This window comes from Myxine glutinosa, chromosome 13, assembly GCF_964187855.1.
Source record: "Myxine glutinosa chromosome 13, kmMyxGlut1.1, whole genome shotgun sequence".
NCBI lineage: Eukaryota > Metazoa > Chordata > Myxini > Myxiniformes > Myxinidae > Myxine > Myxine glutinosa.
Genome location: NC_136273.1, coordinates 66463403 through 66484975, shown reverse-complemented (window position 1 = coordinate 66484975; position 21573 = coordinate 66463403). Strand labels below are relative to the sequence as shown.

General features: G+C 44.2%; 1 protein-coding gene across 5 annotated transcripts in view; it reads left to right on the top strand.

The window, feature by feature from the left end:
• LOC137439000 (mediator of RNA polymerase II transcription subunit 12-like protein) overlaps positions 1-21573 on the top strand; it is a 140673-nt gene that overhangs the window by 107143 nt on the left and 11957 nt on the right. For 3 of the 5 annotated variants that reach the window (XM_068134549.2, XM_068134550.2, XM_068134548.2), the window contains exons 36-42: positions 3704-3919; positions 4587-4745; positions 4897-5089; positions 5280-5581; positions 6600-6680; positions 8195-8442; positions 17285-17423. In XM_068134549.2, coding sequence (XP_067990650.2) covers positions 3704-3919; positions 4587-4745; positions 4897-5089; positions 5280-5581; positions 6600-6680; positions 8195-8442; positions 17285-17423 — 1338 coding nt within the window. The remainder of the gene's footprint in view (positions 1-3703; positions 3920-4586; positions 4746-4896; positions 5090-5279; positions 5582-6599; positions 6681-8194; positions 8443-17284; positions 17424-21573) is intronic. The other 2 variants (XM_068134551.2, XM_068134552.2) reach the window with 2 other exon arrangements.

Here is a 21573-nt window from a genome sequence, read left to right as displayed (position 1 = left end):
TCGACAGCACCCTAAATAAATTACAAATTCCTGCCTTAACTTAAGCCGAACGTCAGGATTATCCCCACAATAACGCGGGAATAATTGTGACCGTTAAAGATCAAGAAGAAGAATTTTTTTTTTTAAGGTGTCCACGTGGCGAGCACTTACATGTGAAACCATCCCCCCCCTCCCCCCCCCCCTCCCTGCCCGAACCCCCCAGGTCACTCCCACAGGTTGCTTGTGCCTGATATATGTCCAATCATCACAATTCCCACAAAGGGTGTTTCTAGTCGATTTAAATGAAGCATTATTGAAGTCCATCAAAGCTGCTGTCACCAAATGCACACCTAAACTGACGATTTTTTTTGTCATAAAGATCGAGGGAATTGGTAAAGACTAGAGTCCCTGTATAAAGAGAGTTGCGCCATGCGCTGACCCGAGATTTCTGGTCACGTGATTTCGTGGCGCCATTTTGTGTCTAACTTCACCGTGCGTGAACGTCAGCTTGGTACGGGAATGTTGTTTATTGCCAAACAAAATGACTGGTTGTTCTGCTTTTGGTTGTTCAAACCAATCTGGGAAATATAAGATGTATAGATTTCCAAGTGATAAAGTCAGAAGACAAATTTGGGAAGCGAAAGTCAGACGAAAGAGCTGGAAAGCGATCGACTCCTCGAGACTCTGCCAGGTAGGCTCACGCCACTTGATGATCGATGTTCAAAAGCAATTCTATCTGCTCGGTTTTTTTTGGTTGTCTGTCCGTTGAAAACCCTTTTAAAGGGAAGTGATTTGTGTTTGTTTATAATCTTCAAGGAGCTGACCAAAAATGCATTTCCGTGGGAAGAACCCTGCTCAATTTTTTTCGGGTAGTCCTAGCGGACTGCATATTGTCATTGATTGATGAAATGTCCCGGTACAGTGACATTGCCTGGTCTGCGGTTGGGTAGTCTGCGGGCAATGTCACTGTACTTTTTCAGAGGGAATTAATTTTGATTTTATAGGGGTGGGAAACCCATGGTCCGTTTTGTTTTCAGTTGTCTGTCCGTCCATTCAAAACTTATTCCGAGGCAAGTTATTTTTTTGGTTTAAAATCTTTAGCCTAATCGGCAATCATAAAAGCAATTTTAGGGGGGGACCTGCTCAATTTTTTTGTGGGTTGTGCAGTCATCCATACGTCCAAAATTTGACGAGTTATTGTTTGCTTTGTACAGTGCTCATGCGTCTTGTGGCATATTTGCTCAAATATTTCCCACCCCGGGATTTATGGCCAAATTGTAGTGATGGAAGATTTTGCACATTGGACAATCCCTATATATTTAACCTGGTGACAGCTATCGTTCCCAAAACATACAATATGAGAGTAGTGAACAGAGTAGTGATGAGTCTCACTTGTGAGGAGTGAACGGAGTAGTGATGAGTCTCACTTGTGAGGAGTGAACGGAGTAGTGATGAGTTTCACTTGTGAGGAGTGAACGTAGTGGGATGAAGTGTTGGTCTGGTCAGAGTGTTGTATTACGGGCAGAGTTTTCTTACGGTCTGAATGTATGAATCATGTTCTGTACTGAATGTATGAACCAAGTTTTGTACTGAATGTTTACTGTGTTGGCCTCATCGTGTTCCTGGTGAAATTAAACAAGTTATGGTGAATACGATGTCTTATCTGTGCTTTTCCATATCTGTTCGACTAGACGAACCGTGCACACTGCAGGTATTTTTAAAAGTTTTTTCTCTGTTTAATTACGGCTTGGCGCAGTCGAAAATTAAGTGTTAATTAAGTCGCCAGCTATGAAACATATTAATCGATCAGGCAATATCCATCAGAGTTCTGGGCAAGGGTGTAGTAATAAATGAACGTTTCAATCTTACTAGATGCCGATGACGTTTTCCTTATGTCAGAGACAGAAGCTGACTTGCAGCTTGTGAAATCATTACAATGGAAATTGAATATAAATGTCGATAAAACTAAAGTTGTACACTATAGAAATATGGCAATACCACGTACAGAATTTGTTTTAAGTGTGTTAGACTATATGTCGGCTGGAAGTCCTACACCGGAATTGCTCTCGGCACCCTTTAAAAAATATTGGATATGCCCACACTCCTTTCTAAAAGTTATTAAAATTCAGAGAACGACAGCATTGGTTTGTCTTACTTATAATGTTAGCTCTTATATGCAGTGTTGGCTTGTAATATGCATTGCCATACCACTTTTAATATCACCACACAGCTCTTTTTCACGGCAATAGCTGAGTTTTTGACAAAACAAATATCACCTGTATGTAATAATAAGACTAAATATGTGTAGTAAATTTTTTTTTAGCAGGTTTAGAATATATCACCCCATATCGCGAATGTACATGTATATCTAATCCGACACACTTAGACACAAAATGGCGTCCAAATTTGAGTTGACACAACTCTCTATATACAGGGACTCTAGTAAAGACCAACGCCAATGCGCATGCAAAAATTGGTAAAGATCACGCCAGCCATGTTTTTTCTGATTTTCTGATGTACATGCATGCGTATTTATGCAGCTCATCAGCTATTGTTACCTTCATAACATTTCTATGCAAATATCAAATGTGATTAATGAATGCATCAAATGGCTGAGACATGCACACACTCGTTTTATGATGCACCTTACCCCCCCCCCCCCCCCCTGCCTAAAAAAAAAACAGCAAAATTCACTGAGATTGTATTTCCCACATTTCTGCCTCATCTTGGAATTTGCTTCAGACAAAGCAAAATGTCTTAACTCTGTCGGTCTGTTTCCAATGTTTCGTGTGTCCAACCCATCCCACCCTGTCTCCACTTTACTCTCTTGTACCCAATGTCGACTGGACTCTGTCTGCTCACATCCGTTATAAGGTATCCAGCCACGAGCCTTCATCAACAATGGGCCCAAATGTCATCAAGGGCCATGTTCTCAAATGCTGCTCTGCTGTTGCTCTTCTTTCTCTGTCTGATCTCTTCAGATTGTCCTCCTCTGTCTGCCATCCATCTGCCTGGAAGTCTGTGAACATCACTCCTATTCACGAGAAGAATGCAAAACAGATTGCATCAGGAAGAAGCCAGGAAGCTTACTCCTAATTACAAGTAAAGTCATGGAATCTATCATCGCTGCTGGCATAAAGTATTTCCTCACTTCCAACAGCCTGATGTCTGACTATTAGTTTGAATTCCATCAGGGTGACCGAACTACAGACTTGCTGCTGTTTCTCTCTCGGCAATGGTCAGAGGCCCAAATTCTCCAACAAGAGGTCAGGATTGTCTCCTTGGACATATATCAGACATTCAACATATCCCAACCGCCTTGGACAAACAACCTCTCATCCCAACGCACACATTCTTTACTCCACTCATTGACCCTCCTTGACCCCACCCTCTAACTTGCACATTTCCTCCCCTTCACACCCTCCTCTGTTCTCACTCGCTGTTCCATCCACCTGTTTCCCCACTACCGGTACCTATATTTTCGCCCTTTGTTTTCTTGCTCTTTCATGAATCTACATCTTCTATACAGAAATGTGCGCTTTATTTCACAAAAGGGCACAAAATGCGAAATCTATAATTATCACAACTTGTAATTTTCGGTTATTGAAACTTTTAATATTTTACTTTAACCTGCTGTGTTTGCAGACATGTTTTATGATGCACCATTGACAAATTGAAAGAACCCGTTTCAACATTAGGATCACCATTTTTATTCCTACTCCAGGGTTTGCAGGTGTCAACAAAACAGAGAGTATCCCCCTGGGATATGTTTGAAGGGCAGAAGAACCCAGCACCTTTATCCTGGGCTTGGTTCGGAGCAGCCCGCATGGAACGCAAGCACATGTGTTTTGAGGAGCAACACCGCCTCCTGCTCTACCACACGCACATCCGTCCAAAGCCACTTTCATATTACTTGCAGCCTCTTCCATTGCCTCCAGAGGTCAATTGTTTATCTTTGCCCAACCTTTCTGAACATCAACTGTTTTGGAGCATAGATTTTGAATTGTGTCTGCTTTACACTGTAATAGCAGAGTGATGTGTAGTGCCTGTGATTGATGCTGTGAAGAGGATCAGGTTGAGATGGTTTGGTCAGGTGTTGAGGAAGGATGAAAGTGACTGGTTGAGAAGAGTGATGGAAATGAATGTAGAAAGAAGTAGAGGACAGGGAAGACCGAGAAAGACTTGGCTAAAGATGGTGGAAGAAGAAATGCGGGCAAGGGGGTTAACAAGGGGAGACGCAAAAAATAGGGCAAGATGGAGAAGATCGTCATGGGGACCGCAAGGCTAACCCCCGCTCTAGCAGGGAAAATGGCCTTAAAATGCATGTTGTTGTTGTTGATGTGTAGTGCTGCCTACTGATCGGCACTGACACCTTTGCAGAAACATTTTTATCTGCATGCATGCTTTAGTCTTCAACCAGGATTTGAATGATAATCACGTGACTCCAGCTTTAGTCTCCATACATATGTGTATGGCCTATTTTGATGCCTATGCTCACCAGTTTGGCCCCGTGTGAACCTTGAAGAGATTTTTTTCAATTAAAGGGTCTCCTTGCAGAGCATCCTCGTGCTTTTACCATCCCATTTCCCATTACACTTGGTCAACAGGAGGTGGAACCACCGACTGCACCACCTGGCATTACTGGTACAGATGGAGACCGAAAGGTTGCTGATCCTGGCCCAGAACCCAGTAAAGCCCCAGGTGTCGAAGAGGAGAAAACCAAAACCAAGAACCCCAGGAAGCGCAAAAAGCCAAGCCAGAAAGAGGTTTGTATTTTCTGTGTTTCATTTGCATGATTTTTCCTATTGTTGTTCTTTCATTTATAAAAATTAACTATGTAACTTACAAAGTTAGAAATATCCTAGTGGAGCTTAAATGTCATGCTGTTTTCCCCAATAATACGACGTGTTGGTGCAGGGGCGGGTCCCACCCCCACTGCCCCTTCCACAGCAGGAGTATGCGCATAGCACGTATGGCCGTGTGCCGTACGTATCGATGGCTCCCACACAGATGATGCACCATCCCCAGCCTGGATCCTACATGGGTTATCCCAATATGTCGCAACCACTGCAGCCAAACTACTACACACAGAGTCAGCCACTGGCACCTGGTGCGTTTCGCAGGAACATTGCTTGTGTTCACCTGTTGCTCTGCACTACCACCACGATGTTATTTTGTTATAATGTTCTTTTTCATGACAAATGTACTTTTATAGAGGATCACAAAACTTACTTTTGGGCTTATTAAAGTATCTATTGATCTGATATGGTACGTGTCCACCCATTGCCTGTCTTATGGAGATCTTGACCCTTGGCCTGCTCCTGCAGTTGGAGCTCCACGTCTTGACCCATCCCGCCAGTACACAGCAAATACCAAGCAGCTCCTGAGTGACATGCTGCTTCGCCGCGGGACGGTGCCACAGGGTCCGGCGCCTGCTCCTGGGCTGCCGTCGCACGCACAGGCCCAGCTGTCCAACCCTCCGGTTCCCCAACCGCAGCAGCAGTCACAACCACAGCAGCAACACGTCCTGCAGTTGAAGTTATTACAGCAACAGCAACAGCAAAGGATTATGCGCCAGCAAGTGATGCGAGGATTTCCTCCGGTTTGTTTGTTTTCTTGCTTGTTCTCTCATCCTGCCTCCCCCCCCCCCCCCCCCCACCCCCACCTCCTCCTCTCACCCCCTTACACCTTACTTGCTACCCCCACTCTCTGAAAAGATATTGTGCCAACTTTTCTTTCACTTTCCCCATGCCTCTATTTTTTCCCTGCTGAATCCACATTGCTCGTTTCCCCACGAGGTTAAGAGGTGAAAGCGAGGTTAAGCAATTATTGGTTCACTTTGTCTGCCACTCTTTCTACAGACGTCAGTCTATGATGGAGGAGCAACTTCATTTCAATTCATTGGTATATTTTGAATACTGTGGAACATGAATCGGAAAATGAAGCTGCAGTTTAGCAGTGCTTTGGCTATGATTTTGGCAAATTGTACGAAATTTCATCCCCATCGCGTGTGCAGAAAGGAGTGAGGTAATTGTTTGTGTATCTGCCTGTCTGGCAGACAAACAAAATTGAAAATCATCCAAAACTGGAACGTCACTGTTTTAGGGATGTCATAAAGGACACAAAGAACCTGCACAAATAACCGATTTAACGTGTTAAATAAGGTGGCGTAAAAGATGGTACATCAACGGCAGTAAACGTCTGACTTTTTTTTTCCCCCCCCTGCAGCCTTTAAAATGTTTATTTTATTTCGATTGAATTATCTCCATGAACATTGAAGAACACAAATCACCTTTTTGGCACTTTCAAAATCCTTCTGTTTCGCATTACTTGGCCAAAATACGATGCCATTTCATGCCATCTCGACCAATCAAATTTACCGCTAGCTCTCTCGGCATTGAGGAATATCGAGATTTAGCAAAATGGCAGCTCATCGGAAATATAGATCGTGCTCTGAAACATAAATCAACAGTTTCAAAGACCATTCCCATGTCCTTTTTTATCAAGACTGCGTGGGATAAGGTGTTCTATGAACTCTCTAATTTTTCAATAAACACTTTGATATCAGCAAAGCCCAAATCTTTTGTTCAGTCTTACCTCCTTTGCTTTATTTTTCCCAGGGTCAGGGTGCTTTGTACTCACAGGCCAGCAGACAAGGCACCACACTAGTGCAGTACAACTCGATGCAGCAGCCTACACAGGTGAACACTCACATGCAAATGCCAAACTGCTGTTCAAAAGTATGATTTCCCAATCCCCTTACCTATCCCCAAACGTGACACCATGGTCATCCTTTTGGCCCACACGGTCTAATAGCTCGGGTGGGCGAAGAATGCTGATATTGTGCTATGTTTGCCTCTCAGTTTGTGCAAGAGCCGAATGGTGTGCTGGTGGCTCGAGGCCTGCTATCGTAGATATTTAATAGTAAATCCTGAAAGGGCAGAACATTTATGAATTTAAACGAAGTTCAATCATACATATCTTACTGTTTCATTCTCATGCAACCACATTCCTGCTGCACTCTTCTCACAACCATTGGTATATATTGTTATGGCGGTGGGTTTTGGGTCTACTTCAAAGGGGGAGGTGGGGATTCTCTCTATTCCTCCCGAACCATTGGGCCTGAGGCCGACGGATGCAGATAACTCCGCCTAGTCCCGGACAGGTTGATAGGCAACTGCAAATGCCAATTAGTCACCTGAATTCCCCCCAGGGTCCTCTGTCTTATTACTGTTTATCTGGGGTGATGAGCTTTCCAACCAGGTTACTGTTACAACCAAAATTAGTTTGAGTTGCTGGGGTATTAATTTCAGTTATAGCCAAAAGTACTTTGTGTGCCGGGGGTGTTAATTACGGAGGTGGTGATTGGCGTGGCCCTCAGTCTCCACAATGCGCTCTGCAGGGTGAGGGGATTGATCTCTTGCCCAGAGTTCCATTCTGCCAGCTTCATCCCACAACCTGGCTCCGCTCTGCCTGGCTCTTTCTTGTCTCTCATGCACCGAGGTCACCTCCTCCAGGATTCACACGATCTGATCATCCTCTAATCATCTGGCAATCGACCAAACTTAGCGTCTCAAACATGGCGTATATGTAGTGGCTTGCACTTTGCATTTATATGGCTTATGGGAAATGCATCGGAAGGTTTAACCGGTTGCCTTACAGGAAATGCAGCGGGGGAAGAATCTCAATGTACCCATCCGGCACAGGTTGTAACGGCTTCGCTGTTGGTTATGCTCGTGTGGCACAAGTGAAAAAGGATGCTGCTGATTACGAGAAATGGCAGGAAATAGCACTTGTGCTTTTAGTTTGGACTTTTGGGGTTTTTAAGCAAATGGGGAGATAAAGGGGGAAAAAAACCTTGTTAATCCCTCGTAACACATAGTGTCCCGCTAGACCTCACCAGACAAAGGGGAAGGGCTATCTGCATGAATACTTACAAGAACCTTAAATACTTAACCAACTCGGAACCTGTATTTTGGTTGCAATTACCTTTGGGGCCAGTTCACACAACTGCAACAATATTCTGTTAAAACCTCAAGATTGTGGTGTTTGTAAAACTTTGGAAAAATATCTTATTCCTTGCATCTGTTGCCTTTTCTGTTTTACATTTTATCTCCATACTCCCAGTCCCTCACAATCCCCTCTTACCTTTTCACTTTCTGCACAGACTTTTTCTACCTTTTCTAAACTCTTCCCTGCTGTTTTGCAACCTCAGGGCATTACACAGCAGTATGCGGGATTCTCAGCCAACAACAGCGGCGCCCAACTGCCAATATCTGCCCCACACGTAGCGCCCAGTGGCCTGGTCTCTCCTGGCTACTCCGCACAGCCGTACCAACCTGGCCCCGCGGTCGGAGCCCCCCTCGTCGACCCTGCGAGGCAAATGCACGGTGTGCAACAACCGAGCGGTTACGTGCATCAGCAGGCCCCGGCGTACGTTCGAACAGTGCCTGGCACGCAGAGGTGGTTATCGACGGCCCGGTGTCTGCTTGTTGTAAAATCTTCTGTGGTACCTTTCCCTTGGTCTATCGTATGAATTGCTACTCTTGGGCCACCATTTCACATTCTTCCCTTTTCAGTAGAGAATGCATATAATTTCACAGCCCTCTCTTCATTCATCCCCAACTCCCTTCGTACAAGTAGCCATTTAAATGTTAAATGTTACAAATGCAACTAGAACGGCACTCAGTAGAGCACAAACCTCCGCCACGCTGAACAGTTTATGTTTTGTATCCCACTGATAGGCCGGATCTGCTTTCGGACAACACCAAAATCTAATCGGCTTGTTCTTGTCACCGACCCAACCCATCCACCAAGTTTTGTCATAATCCATCTACAACCTTTTGAGATATTGTGCTATTTATTAGATGGGGTTTGCCCCATCTCTCCATTTGGAAGAATCACTTTAACAAATTCTAGGATCTGGATATGGATCCAGATCTTCACCAAAATGGAATAAATTCGGCCTTGTCAACAACCAACCAGTCCACTAACTTGCATCCAAATCCATCCAAAACTTTTTGAGATATCCTGCTCACAGACAAACAGGGGTGAAAACCGAACCTCAGTCCAGTCAAAGGTAAAACTGATCGAATATCTCACTCCCCTCTCCCCACCCCTTCCGCACCGCTTTGTGTTCCATCCATTTCATCTTCCCTCCTTTTCATTCATTCCCTGCCCCTTCTCTCGCTTTTCCAATTCTTTCCCCTTTGACCAATTCTTCTTGTTCTCCTCAAGTACAGTCACGTGAAAAAGTAAGTAAGTACACCCCATGAAAAGTTTTGACTTTTTCAACATATTTCAACACACAGCTATTTGATCTTCATTTCAACAATATTGACAGATAAAGGTGATATAATATAACAAATATCATGAAACATTTACATTTTGTAGTCAATTGTATAATTTAAATCAACATAAATGCAAATTTCGCATGTGGAAAAAGTAAGTACACCCCTACATTTATCACTACAAATACCTAAAATTAGAATCTGGTGCACCAGCTCACGTGCAAATGATTAGAACATCGTTAGAGAGGATCTTGGAGGAACCTGTCTTATTTAAACCTCAGACATTTAGTTTGGTTTGCTCTTTGTTGTTGAAGTGTGCGGCGTCACCATGCCTAGATCGAAAGAGCTCTCTGAGGCCTACAAAAAGAAGGTTATAGATGCCTCCGAGTCTGGGAAGGGATTTAAAAAGATCTCCAAACAATTTGAAATCAATCATTCGACTGTCCGGAAGATCATCTAAATGTGGAGAAGATTCCAAACAACTGCCAATTTGTTCAGGCCAGGCCGCCCCAGCAAGTTCAGCCCGAGAGCAGACCACAAGATGCTGAAAGCCTAAGAACCCCAGAATGTCGTTGCGGGACCTACAGGTAGCTCTTGCCACTGTTGATGTCAAAGTGCACAAGTCTACCATTAGAAAGAGGCTGCACAAATTTGATCTACATGGGAGGTGTGCCAAGAGGAAACCTTTGCTGTCCATAAAGAACATCAGGGCAAGACTAAAGTTTGCCAATGAACACCGAGGCAAAGACCAGCACTTCTGGAACAATGTGCTCTGGACAGAGGAGTGAAAGGTAGAGCTATTTGGCCACAGTACCAGAAGACATGTTTGGCGAAAACCAAAGACAGCATTTGACCACAAGAACCTGATACCAACTGTAAAGCATGGTGGTGGAAATATTATGGTTTGGGGCAGCTTTGCTGCATCAGGGCCTGGGCAGCTCACCATCATAGAATCCACTATGAATTCTTCATTGTACCAGAGGGTGCTTGAGGATAATGTGAGGCCATCTGTCGGAAAGTTGAAGCTCAACCGAATGTGGACCTTGCAACATGACAATGACCCTAAACATACCAGTGAATCCACCAAGGAATGGCTGAAAAGAAAGAAATGGAGGGTTCTGGAATGGCCAAGTCAAAGCCCGGATCTAAATCCCATCGAGATGTTGTGGGGGGATTTGAAACGAGCTGTGCATTCAAGAAACCCCTCAAACATCGCACAGCTGAAAGAATTCTGCATGGAGGAGTGGGCAAAAATTTCTCCCAGTCGATGTCAGAGACTGGTAGACAGTTATAAGAAACGCCTACTTGGGGTTGTTTCTGCCAAAGGGGGCAATACCACCTATTCGAGCCAAGGGTGTACTTACTTTCTCCAAATGCAAAATTTGCATTTATGTTTATTTAAATTATACAATGGACTCCAAAATGTAAATGTTTCATGATATTTGTGATATTATATCACCTTTATCTATCAATATTGTTGAAATGAAGATCAAATAGCTGTATGTTGAAATATGTTGAAAAGTCAAAACTTTACATGGGGTGTACTTACTTTTTCACGTGACTGGATATGCCACTTTGACTCTTTTCTCAATACTATTAATAGTTTAGTATTGAGGCAGTTTTCCAGATTCCCAGAGCAACTCTAAAGTAACGTTCATCAGGTATGTTTTTCAGAGTACATTAACTCTCCTCGCTCAACTCACCCCCGTGTGCAGCAAATGTTTGGTGCAGCAGTAGTTTTATGCCATGGGAATAGTTGACCAGTTCAAAAGGGAGTGAACACAATTGGAACAAGCGTTACACCTAGGTCCCCCGTCGGTGAAGTGATGCGAGTTGACAAAGTGGAAGACGCAGAAAACATGCTATGATATGATATTTCGCTCACAAGTTTCAGACATATATATATATGGTGGTGGCCATCTTGGAGTTTGACGTGGCGACCCAATTTACAATAGCGTTCTTCCTTATCCTGAGATACACCCACACACCAAATTAGAAGTTGGTACTTAGCTTATTTTTCAAGATATTCAGCTCACAAGGTTCAGACATACTTGGCCGCGGCCATCTTGGAATTTGACGTGGGGACCCAATTTTAAACAGCCTTCTTGCTTGTGCCTAGATACACCCACACACCAGATTAGAAGTTGGTTCTTCGCTTATTTTTCAAGATATTTCGCTCACAAGGTTCAGACATATATATATGGTGGCGGCCATCTTGGATTTTGACGTGGCGACCCAATTTCCAATAGCGTTCTTCCTTATGCTGAGATACACCCACACACCAAATTAGAAGTTGGGACTTCGCTTATTTTTCAAGATATTCATCTCACAAGATTCAGACATACATGGCGGTGGCCATCTTGGATTTTGACGTGGCGACCCAATTTTAAACAGCGTTCTTTCTTGTGCCTAGATACAGCCACACACCAGATTAGAAGTTGGTACTTCGCTTATTTTTCGAGATATTTCGCTCACAATGTTCAGACATATATATGGTGGCGGCCATCTTGGATTTTGACGTGGCGACCCAATTTTCAAAAGCGTTCTTCCTTATGCCGAGGTACACCCACACACCAAATTAGAAGTTGGTACTTTGCTTATTTTTCAAGATATTCATCTCACAAGGTTCAGACATACATGGCGGCGGCCATCTTGGATTTTGACGTGGCGACCCAATTTTCAACAGCGGTCTTCCTGATGCCGAGATACACCCACACACCAAATTAGAAGTTGGTACTTCGCTTATTTTTCAAAATATTAATCTCACAAGGTTCAGACATACATGGCGGCGGCCATATTGGATTTTGACGTGGCGACCCAATTTTAAACAGCGTCCTTCCTTGTGCCTAGGTACACCCACACACCAGATTAGAAGTTGGTACTTTGCTTATTTTTCAAGATATTTCGGTCACAAGGTTCAGACATATATATGATGGCGGCCATCTTGGATTTTGACGTGGCGACCCAATTTTCAATAGCGTCCTTCCTGATGCCGAGATACACCCACACACCAAATTAAAGTTGGTACTTCGCTTATTTTTCAAGATATTCATCTCACAAGGTTCAGACATACATGGCATCAGACATACATGGCAGCGGCCATCTTGGATTTTGACGTGGGTTGCACCCACACACCAAATTCGAATGCGGTCCTTCGCTTACGCACGCACGCACGCAAACACGCACGCACGCACGGATGGACGAACGGACACACGGACGGAGGGGAAAACCATAGACCCCCTTTCGCTCCGCTGTGCGACGGGGGACAATAATGAAGGTACATTTAAGTTTCCTTCCTCAAACGTCGACTTTCACACCAATATCAGCAACTCGGCAACTTTCTGCAACTTTCAATTTTTCAGCAACTTTCAATATCAGCAACTTTCTGCTGTCTCAACAATGGATGGAGGTCCTCAATGCCAAACAGGAAATCAGAGCTGTCTCCCTTGACATATCATGTACCTTCGATACGGTCTGCCACCCAGCTGTGCTCACCAAACTCTCCTCCTATGGTATCCATGGAAATCTCCTCGCATGGCGTGCGGACTTCCTCTCCGGTCGTAGTCAACGTGTGGCCCTGAATGGATTTCTCTCATCTCCCCCTTCCTGTTCTGGCTGGAGTTCCCCAAGGGAGCGTTCTGGGCCCTGTGCTATTTCTGGTCTTCATCAATGATCTCTCCACCCGGTGCGTACCCCGGTTTAGAATAGGTACACCGTATCCCTGCGTGTCGTAAGAGGCGACTAAAAGGGTTGGCGTCAGGAAGGGCATCCGGCCATAAAAAAATTGCCTCAAAAAGAGAACCATTACAATTACAACTACATATGGGCAGGGTACATCCCGAAGTATCCCGTGGGGGACCCCACTCACTCTCGTCAAGACTCAAGGTGGGGAACCCAATCGAAGCAAGGGTGGAAATTACTCCATTTATGACGACGAAATGTCTGATGCCCGACTTGGAGATCGGTTTCTGAGGTTTGGGACATGGAATGTAGGGACAATGACAGGGAGATCAGGAGAAGTGGTGGAAGTATTGGTCAGAAGAAGAGTGGACATATGTTGTGTGCAGGAGACGAGATGGAAGGGAAGTGGTGTGAGAATGGTGAAGGGTAGGCAGGGACAGAAATACAAGTTTGTGTGGCAAGTGTGCCGAGAAGGCGTGAATGGTGTTGGTGTCCTGTATTCTGAGGAGTTTGTAGACAGTGTGGTGAGTGTGACTGGAGTGAGTGAAAGGTTGATGATGGTGAAAATGATGATTGGAAAGCTCTTGGGGGTGAGTTGCTTGAAGGATGAAGTGGGACAAATCGTTGTGGACCCAGATGGAATTAAAGGAAGATGGAAGAGACATATGGAAATAGTTGAATGCAGAGAATGACTGGGATGGCAACATAGAGAGTAACCCAGTTTTAGGACCGGCAGAGAAGATAACCGAGAAGGAAGTTGAGGAAGCGATAAAAGCAATGAAGAGTAGAAAAGTGGGAGGGCCGACGGGAGTTGTGGGAGATATGTTGAAGGCAGCGGGAAATTGGGGTGTGAAGAGAATGACAGAGGTCTGCAATCTGGTGGTGAAAGAAGGCCGCATTCCAGTGGCTTGGGTACTGAGTACCCTCGTCCCTCTTTAGAAGGGGAAAGGTTTCCCTCTGGACTGTGGCTCGTATCGAGCGATAAAGTTATTGGAGCATGGAATGAAGGTATTGGAAAGGGTGTTGGAAAGGAGGATAAGGAAGAAGGTGAAGATTGACGAAATGCAGTTTGGATTTATGCCAGGAAGAGGAACACGCGCCTTTTATTGTGAGGCAGTTGCCGGAGAAGTACATGGAGAGAGGAAAAAGTTGTTTCTTGGGTTTGTTGATCTGGAGAAAGCATTCGATAGGTTTCCACGTGAAGTAGTGACATGGGCATTGAGGAAGTTAGGAGTGGAGGAATGGTTGATCAGAGTAGTGATGGCAATGTACAAAAGAGCGAGCACAGCTGCAAGGACGAAGGACAGGAACAGTGGTGAGTTTGAGGTGAAGGTGCGGGTGCATCAGGGGTCAGTACTAAATCCACTCCTATTTGACACTGTGATGGAGGTGCTGGCTCGGAACGTAAAGGAGGGTTTACTGTGGGGGTTGTTGTATGCAGATGATCTGGTGTTGATTGCAGAAAGTATGGATGGACTGAAGGAGAAGATGAACAAGTGGAAGGAATGTATGGAGAGGAAAGGTCTGAAGGTGAATATCGGGAAAACGAAGGTGATGGCAAGTAGTAAAGCATGTGGTGAGGTGGAAAGAACTGGGAAGTGGCCGTGTGCTGTGTGCAGGAAGGGTGGCGGAGTGAATTCCATTCAATGTACAATGTGCGCTGAGTGGGTTCATCCAAAATGTAGTGGTTTGAGAGGGTCATTAACCAGTGTGGCAGCTACATTCAAGTGTAAGGTGTGTCCAGAGGGAGCTGCAGATGGAGGAAATGTTGAATTGGATCTTGGAGACAGCGTGAAGCTGGAAGGTGTGAAAACATTTTGTTACCGAGGAGACATGCTGAATGGAGAAGGTGGATCAGACTCGGCAATGGTTGCTGGAGTGAGATATGCATGGAAGAAGTTTCTGGGAACTGAGTGGCGTGCTGACGAGGAGGGGAGTGTCATTGAAGCTGAAGGGAAAGGTGTATGCTGCATGTGTGAGAAGTGTTGTGATTTATGGGAGCGAGACATGGGTAATGAACGTAGAGCAGCAACGAAGGCTGGAAAGGGTGGAAATGGGAATGGTTCGTTGGATGTGTGGAGTATCGTTGAGAGAGAGGAAGACAAATGATGAATTGCGAAAGATGATGGGAATAGAGCCTGTGATGGATGCTGTGAAGAGAAACAGTTTGAGATGGTTTGGTCATGTGTTGAGGAAGGATGAAAGTGACTGGTTGAGAAGAGTGATGGAAATGAATGTAGAAGGAAGTAGCGGACAGGGAAGACCGAGAAAGACTTGGCTAAAGATGGTCGAAGAAGAAATGCGGGCAAGGGGATTAACAAGGGGAGATGCAGAAAATAGGGCAAAATGGAGAAGATTGTCATGGGGACCGCAAGGCTAACCCCTGCTTTTGCAGTAGTGAAAATGGCCTTAAAATGCCTGTTGTTGTTATCAATGATCTCTCTGACTCTCTGGAAAATCCTCTCTATCTCTTTCCTGATGACTCCACTCTCTGCCGCTCCATTCCTCAGATCGGCCGTCTGCAGCCTCCTCACTCTCTGCAGACCTGGACAAAATCAGACTGGTCAAACAAGTGGAACATGTCCTTCAATCCTGAAAAATCTCACACTCTTACTATGTCTTTCCGAAAAGACCGACTGAAAAACCCTCCCATCCACTTTCTCAACAATCCTCTCCAAGAAGTTCTGTCGCTCAAGCTTTTGGGTCTCACTATCTGCCATGATCTTTCTTGGGAAAACCACATTTCCAAGCTGGCCTCCAAAGCCAGTCGCCGTCTGGGCATCCTCCGTCATGTGAAGTCCTTCCTTGACACACCTGAGCTCCTCAGCACATACAAGGCTTTCACCCGCAGCTCAATGGAATACTGTTCCCCCCTCTGGGCCGGTGCTCCTGCCTCACACCTCGCCCGGCTTCACGCTGTTGAAACCAAAGCTTTCAGAATCATTGGAATCTCCTGCGATGAAGCTAACTCCGAGGGCCTTTCACTCACTCACCGCAGGCAGGTTGGTGGTCTTTCTGTCTTCTACCGACTCCTCTACGGCCTTGCTCACCCAGCTCTCTCTGTGCTCTGTCCCCCAAATATTCCTACAGGTCGCACAAGATCTGCCAGCAACCCTCTTATGGTTAAACTGCCAAAATCAAGGCTATCTGCTCACCTTCGCTCTTTCATTCCCCTTTTCTCCCGCCTCTGGAAAAAACTCCCCCACTCCCTTCAATCCCACCCCTCCCTCCAGGTCTTTAAAACAGCTGTTCACCACCATCTCTTATCTTCCCCCATCCAAAACCTTGATCTTTTCTACCCCCGCTAATTTTCACCCCAGATACACATTTTTTAAATTCCAACTTCTTTCCTGGAAGTCCTTGCAATGTCCATATGTTTTATACCTCTCCCACCTCCCCCCAAGCCCTCTCCCTCCCACAGTTCTCTCGATGTCCTTGCTCTCAAATGTTGTGTTTGTGTCCGTCCTTCCCCCTCTCTCCCCATCTTGTCTACCGCTTCCCTTATGTTGTGTTTTGTGTGTCGGTTTGACTTTTTGTGTGATTAATGTTAGCTCTTTCACGAGCCTCGATCTCGCATTCAAAAAACAAAAAACAAACAAAAAAAAAACTCCGTTCATGAGCGAAGAAAGTCCATGTTTTGCCGCAGTATCAACATTGCCTTTACTTGGAGGTTGGAACCCCACCTCTGTCTTTCCTCTCTTCATCGAGTCCTTTCTCCACCGTTATTGGTTCCTTTAATCTTTATTCCAATTTTTTCTCATCCACTCACTCACAACCATCACTACCCTCGCCAGAGGAGAGGGTATTGCATTTGAGTCCGTTTGTTTGTATTTGTTTGTCAGCATAGAATAAATAAGATTTTCTCTGCAACTGTTGGTCCGATTGGCAGGAAATTTTCACCATAGGTGCAACTCCACCTGTCGAATTTTTTAAATGATAATTATGACGTCAGTCACGTGGTTCGGTTGCCATCTTGGAAAAAAAAATATTGCACCTCTATATCTTCGAAAGTGCTGAATAGAAAAACTTTAGCCATGGCTCATTGTAAAGAACTCTCCATGGGGAATAAAATATGTTAATGATGATGTCATAGGTGCCTCCATTATGACGAAATAATTCGACGAGTACAAAACTTCATCCGATCAAGATGAAATTTCTTGAGCATAATCTAGGAATAAATTAGTTTGGGAAAAAAAAATAATGACGTCATCGGTCATGTGGTTCGGCCGCCATATTTGTTTTAACACAAATGCCTTAAAAACCACTGAAAATACATGCTGGCGAGGGTTTGCAATGTCTGATTGCTCTTTTTCTTGTTCATTTCTGTGGTGCAGGCTTTCCCATCAACCGATGCAGCCAGTCGCCATGATTGGGAGCATGGAGCATGTGGCACCCGGAACGATGCATTCTGGCATCAGCCCTGGTCAGCTGACCTCCGAGATGAGGCAGAGGATTCATCAGCAGCGCTTCATGGTATGATTCTCCAAGAGTGAACTGGTCGTTCTTTTGTTGGATTTGAGTTGCTCTTGGTAGTTTTAGCAGCATGATGATGTCTATAATGTAAGAACATCTTGATTTGATGTCCAGCCCCTGAGTACTTTTCTTTAAACTATTATGATTTTGGGATCATGTGTTTGGTCTTGGTTTAAGTGGAATTTTTTCGACTACTACTATTACCACTACAAGTAGTAGTAGTAGTAGTAGTCGTAGTAGTAGTAGTAGTGGTTGTAGTAGCATGAGTGAAACTCTTTCCGTATGGCACGGAGCTTCGTATTTTAGTAGCGACCCGTATGGCGATTTCCTTGTTTTTTTCACCAGGTTCCTTGTTTTTTGCCGCGATTATAGGGAATTGAGGTGCTATTCAGATGTGCCGATTTTTTTCTGTAACACGCATCATCTGGATGGGGTGCAATGCCAACATATCATAACCACGTTTATGTGAGTTACTCCCATGGTAGTTTTAATGAGGTGTTGTTCATTCCACCCGTCTCTTTTTTTTATGACATTACCAAAATTTAACCTCCCTTGTGGATTGGCCACAAAAGCTGTGCCGAAATGGTGCTGAATCTGCAATAAACGGTCACCACACCAAACATGTTCTTACAGAACAACAGTTTATTAATAAGAAGGCACAGGACAACAAAAATCGAGAATCCCAGGACAAAAGATAGATGAACATTAAAACGGGCAAACAAATAAATGAAGTACACTCAGGATCCGATAACGAGTCCAGTATCTACCAAGTAAATAAATAAACTAGAATCCGGGCACTCGGTAGAGCGCATACCTTCGCCGCAGCTACTGTTCTGTACTTGGCATGGGAGTGTATGCGATGTGAAACTTTATGTGAAATGCGATCGATTTTTAAAAATCAGAATTTGAGCAAATCTGTTTCATTCGTCTGTTAATATGCCTCCCCGATTGACAAATCTGCAATTTGAATTTCATTTGAGGTTGAAATGATTGCGGGAGATCGCGTTATAGTGATGACGTCTTGGATGGACATCCTCTTCTTCAGTCGCTCATAACTTTGAGTGAAATACGATCGAGTTAAAAATAGTCAGAATTTGAGCAAATCTGTTTCATTCGTTTGTTAATATGCCTCATCTATTGTCAAATCTGCAATTATAATTTTTTTTGAGGTTGAAATGATCGCGGGAGATCGCGTTATAGTGATGACGTCCTGGATGGACATCTTCTTCTTCAGTCGCTCATAACTTTGAGTGAAATACGATCGAGTTAAAAATAGTCAGAATTTGAGCAAATCTGTTTCCCAAAATCTAATCAAATGTGTCCCGTATAATAACCAATCATCCCACCAAATTTCATGCAATTCGGTTGAATACTTTTTGAGTTATGCGATTAACATACACACACACAGACATACAAATAAATACACAGCGATCAAAACATAACCTTCCGCTTTTGCGAAGGTAATGAGCGGAACAATATCCAGAGGCAGTGAATGTTCTGACTTACACTGGAGCAAGGGCGATTCCAAGACTGCCATTAAATGATGACATGATGATGATGATGATGATGATGATGACTCCTGAAACTCATTCCTCCACCTCCTCCAATCTACTTTCCTCTGCCCCACCTTGTATTGTTATTCCTCACTGCGACTCATCCCATCACCACCGAGCCTTTTGTCCTCCCTCAGCAACCATATGTCCGATTGAGACGGAACTTTCAGGGTAGGAGTGACACCCATGCAGAATGTTTTTTATGATAATTGTGTCTTTATAGGTCACGTGGTATGGCATCCATCTTGGATTAGACGTGAATAATTAAAAAATTATTTATTGGAAACCACTGAATGGAAAAATTTGAAACTTGGCACATGGAAAATGAATGGAAAATCAAGTACTCCCAATGGGGAACAAAAGCATGATAATGATGACATCATGGGTGAAGTGGTATACCAGCCAAACATGTTTTAATCGAATTCCTTATCCTAAAAATCTGAAATTGCATGCACATGATCTATGACACAAATTTATGACACAAATGCAAATCTAGGTATTGAAATATTAAATTTATGACATCGTAGGTCACATGGTTTGGCAGCCATATTGGATTTAACCGAAAACCTTTAAAAAAACATCTTCTCCCAAACCACCAAATTGATTGACTCAAAACTTTGTGTGTCATTGACTAGGCATGGCGATTAAAAGATGACCACAAAAACGTCACTGGTCACATGGTGTGGCAGCCATATTGGATTGAAGGAAAATATTAAATAATTATATCTCTGAAACCACTTACCCTGTCGATGCGAAATTTTACAAATATCATCTGACATGATTGCTGCATCCAGTTTGAAAATGATGTCGTAGGTCATGTGGTTTTGGCAGCCATCTTGGATAGAAAAACGAACCTTGTCCGATCAGCACGAAACTTCACAAACGTGATCCCCTACCAATACCTATGCAGAGTGCATGTTTTTTTTAGGTCATATGTCACGAGGTGTGGCAGCCATATTAGCTTGAAAGCCGATAATTTAAAAAAATCCCTTCTCTGAAACCACTTCACCGATCGATGTGAAACCTGTCATGGTTGGTGAAAATGTGTTACTTTAAAACAGCTGAAGGGATTTAAATCAAACTTGTTTATTTTTAGGACAGTGAATGAGGGCATCTTCCCATTGTGGGACTATGCGGAGGCATATTGGCGACACAATCACATTGTACTAGTTTCACACTTTGTTGTGTTACTGCAATTGTTACTGCTGTGTTACTACAATTAAATTGAAATTCTTTGCCACGAATATACACACAATGCAATGTGTGGGGGAGGGGGGCATTCAACAACAACAACACAACATGCATTTTGAGGCCATTTTCCCTGCTAGAGCGGGGGTTAGCCTTGCCGTCCCCATGACAATCTTCTCCATTTTGCCCTATTTTCTGCATCTCTCCTTGTTAACCCCCTTGCCCGCATTTCTTCTTCCACCATCTTGAGCCAAGTCTTTCTCGGTCTTCCCCGTCCTCTACTTCCTTCTACATTCATTTCCATCACTCTTCTCAACCAGTCACTTTCATCCTTTCTCAACACATGACCAAACCATCTCAACCTGTTCCTCTTCACAGCATCAATCACAGGCTCTATTCCCATCATCTTTCGCAATTCATCATTTGTCTTCCTCTCTCTCAACGATACTCCGCACATCCACCGAACCATTCGCATTTCCACCCTTTCCAGCCTTCGTTGCTGCTCCACATTCATGACCCATGTCTCGCTCCCTTAAATCATAACACTTCTCACACATGCAGCATACACCTTTCCCTTCAGATTCAACGACACTCCCCTCCTCATCTGCACGCCACTCAGTTCCCGAAACTTCTTCCATGCACATCTCACTCCAGCAACCGTTGCCGCGTCTGATCCACCTTCTCCATTCATCATGTCTCCGAGGTAGCAAAATGTTTTCACACCTTCCAGCTTCACGCCGTCTACAAGATCAAACTCAACATTTCCTCCATCTGCAGCTCCCTCTGTGCACACCTTACATTTGAATGTAGCTGCCACACTGGTTAATGACCCTCTCAGACCACTACATTTTTGATGAACCCACTCAGCGCACATTGTACATTGAATGGAGTTCACTCCAACATCCTTCCTGCACACAGCACATGGCCACTTCCCAGTTCTTTCCACCTCACCACATGCTTTACCACTTGCCATCACCTTCGTCTTTCCTATATTCACCTTCAGACCTTTTGTCTCCATACATTCCTTCCACTTGTTCATCTTTTCCTTCAGTCCATCCATACTTTCCGCAATCAACACCAGATCATCTGCATACAACAACTCCCACGGTAAACCCTCCTTTACGTTCTGAGCCAGCACCTCCATCACAGCTACAAATAGTAGTGGACTTAGTACCGAGCCCTGATGCACTCCCACCTTCACCTCAAACTCACCACTGTTCCCGTCCTTCGTCCTTACAGCTGTGCGCGCTCTTTTGTACATTGCCATCACTACTCTGATCAACCATTCCTCCACTTTTAACTTCCTCAATGCCCATGTCAATACTTCGCGTGGAATCCGATCGAATGCTTTCTCCAGATCAACAAACCCAAGAAACAGCTTCCTCTTCTCCATGTACTACTCCTGCAAC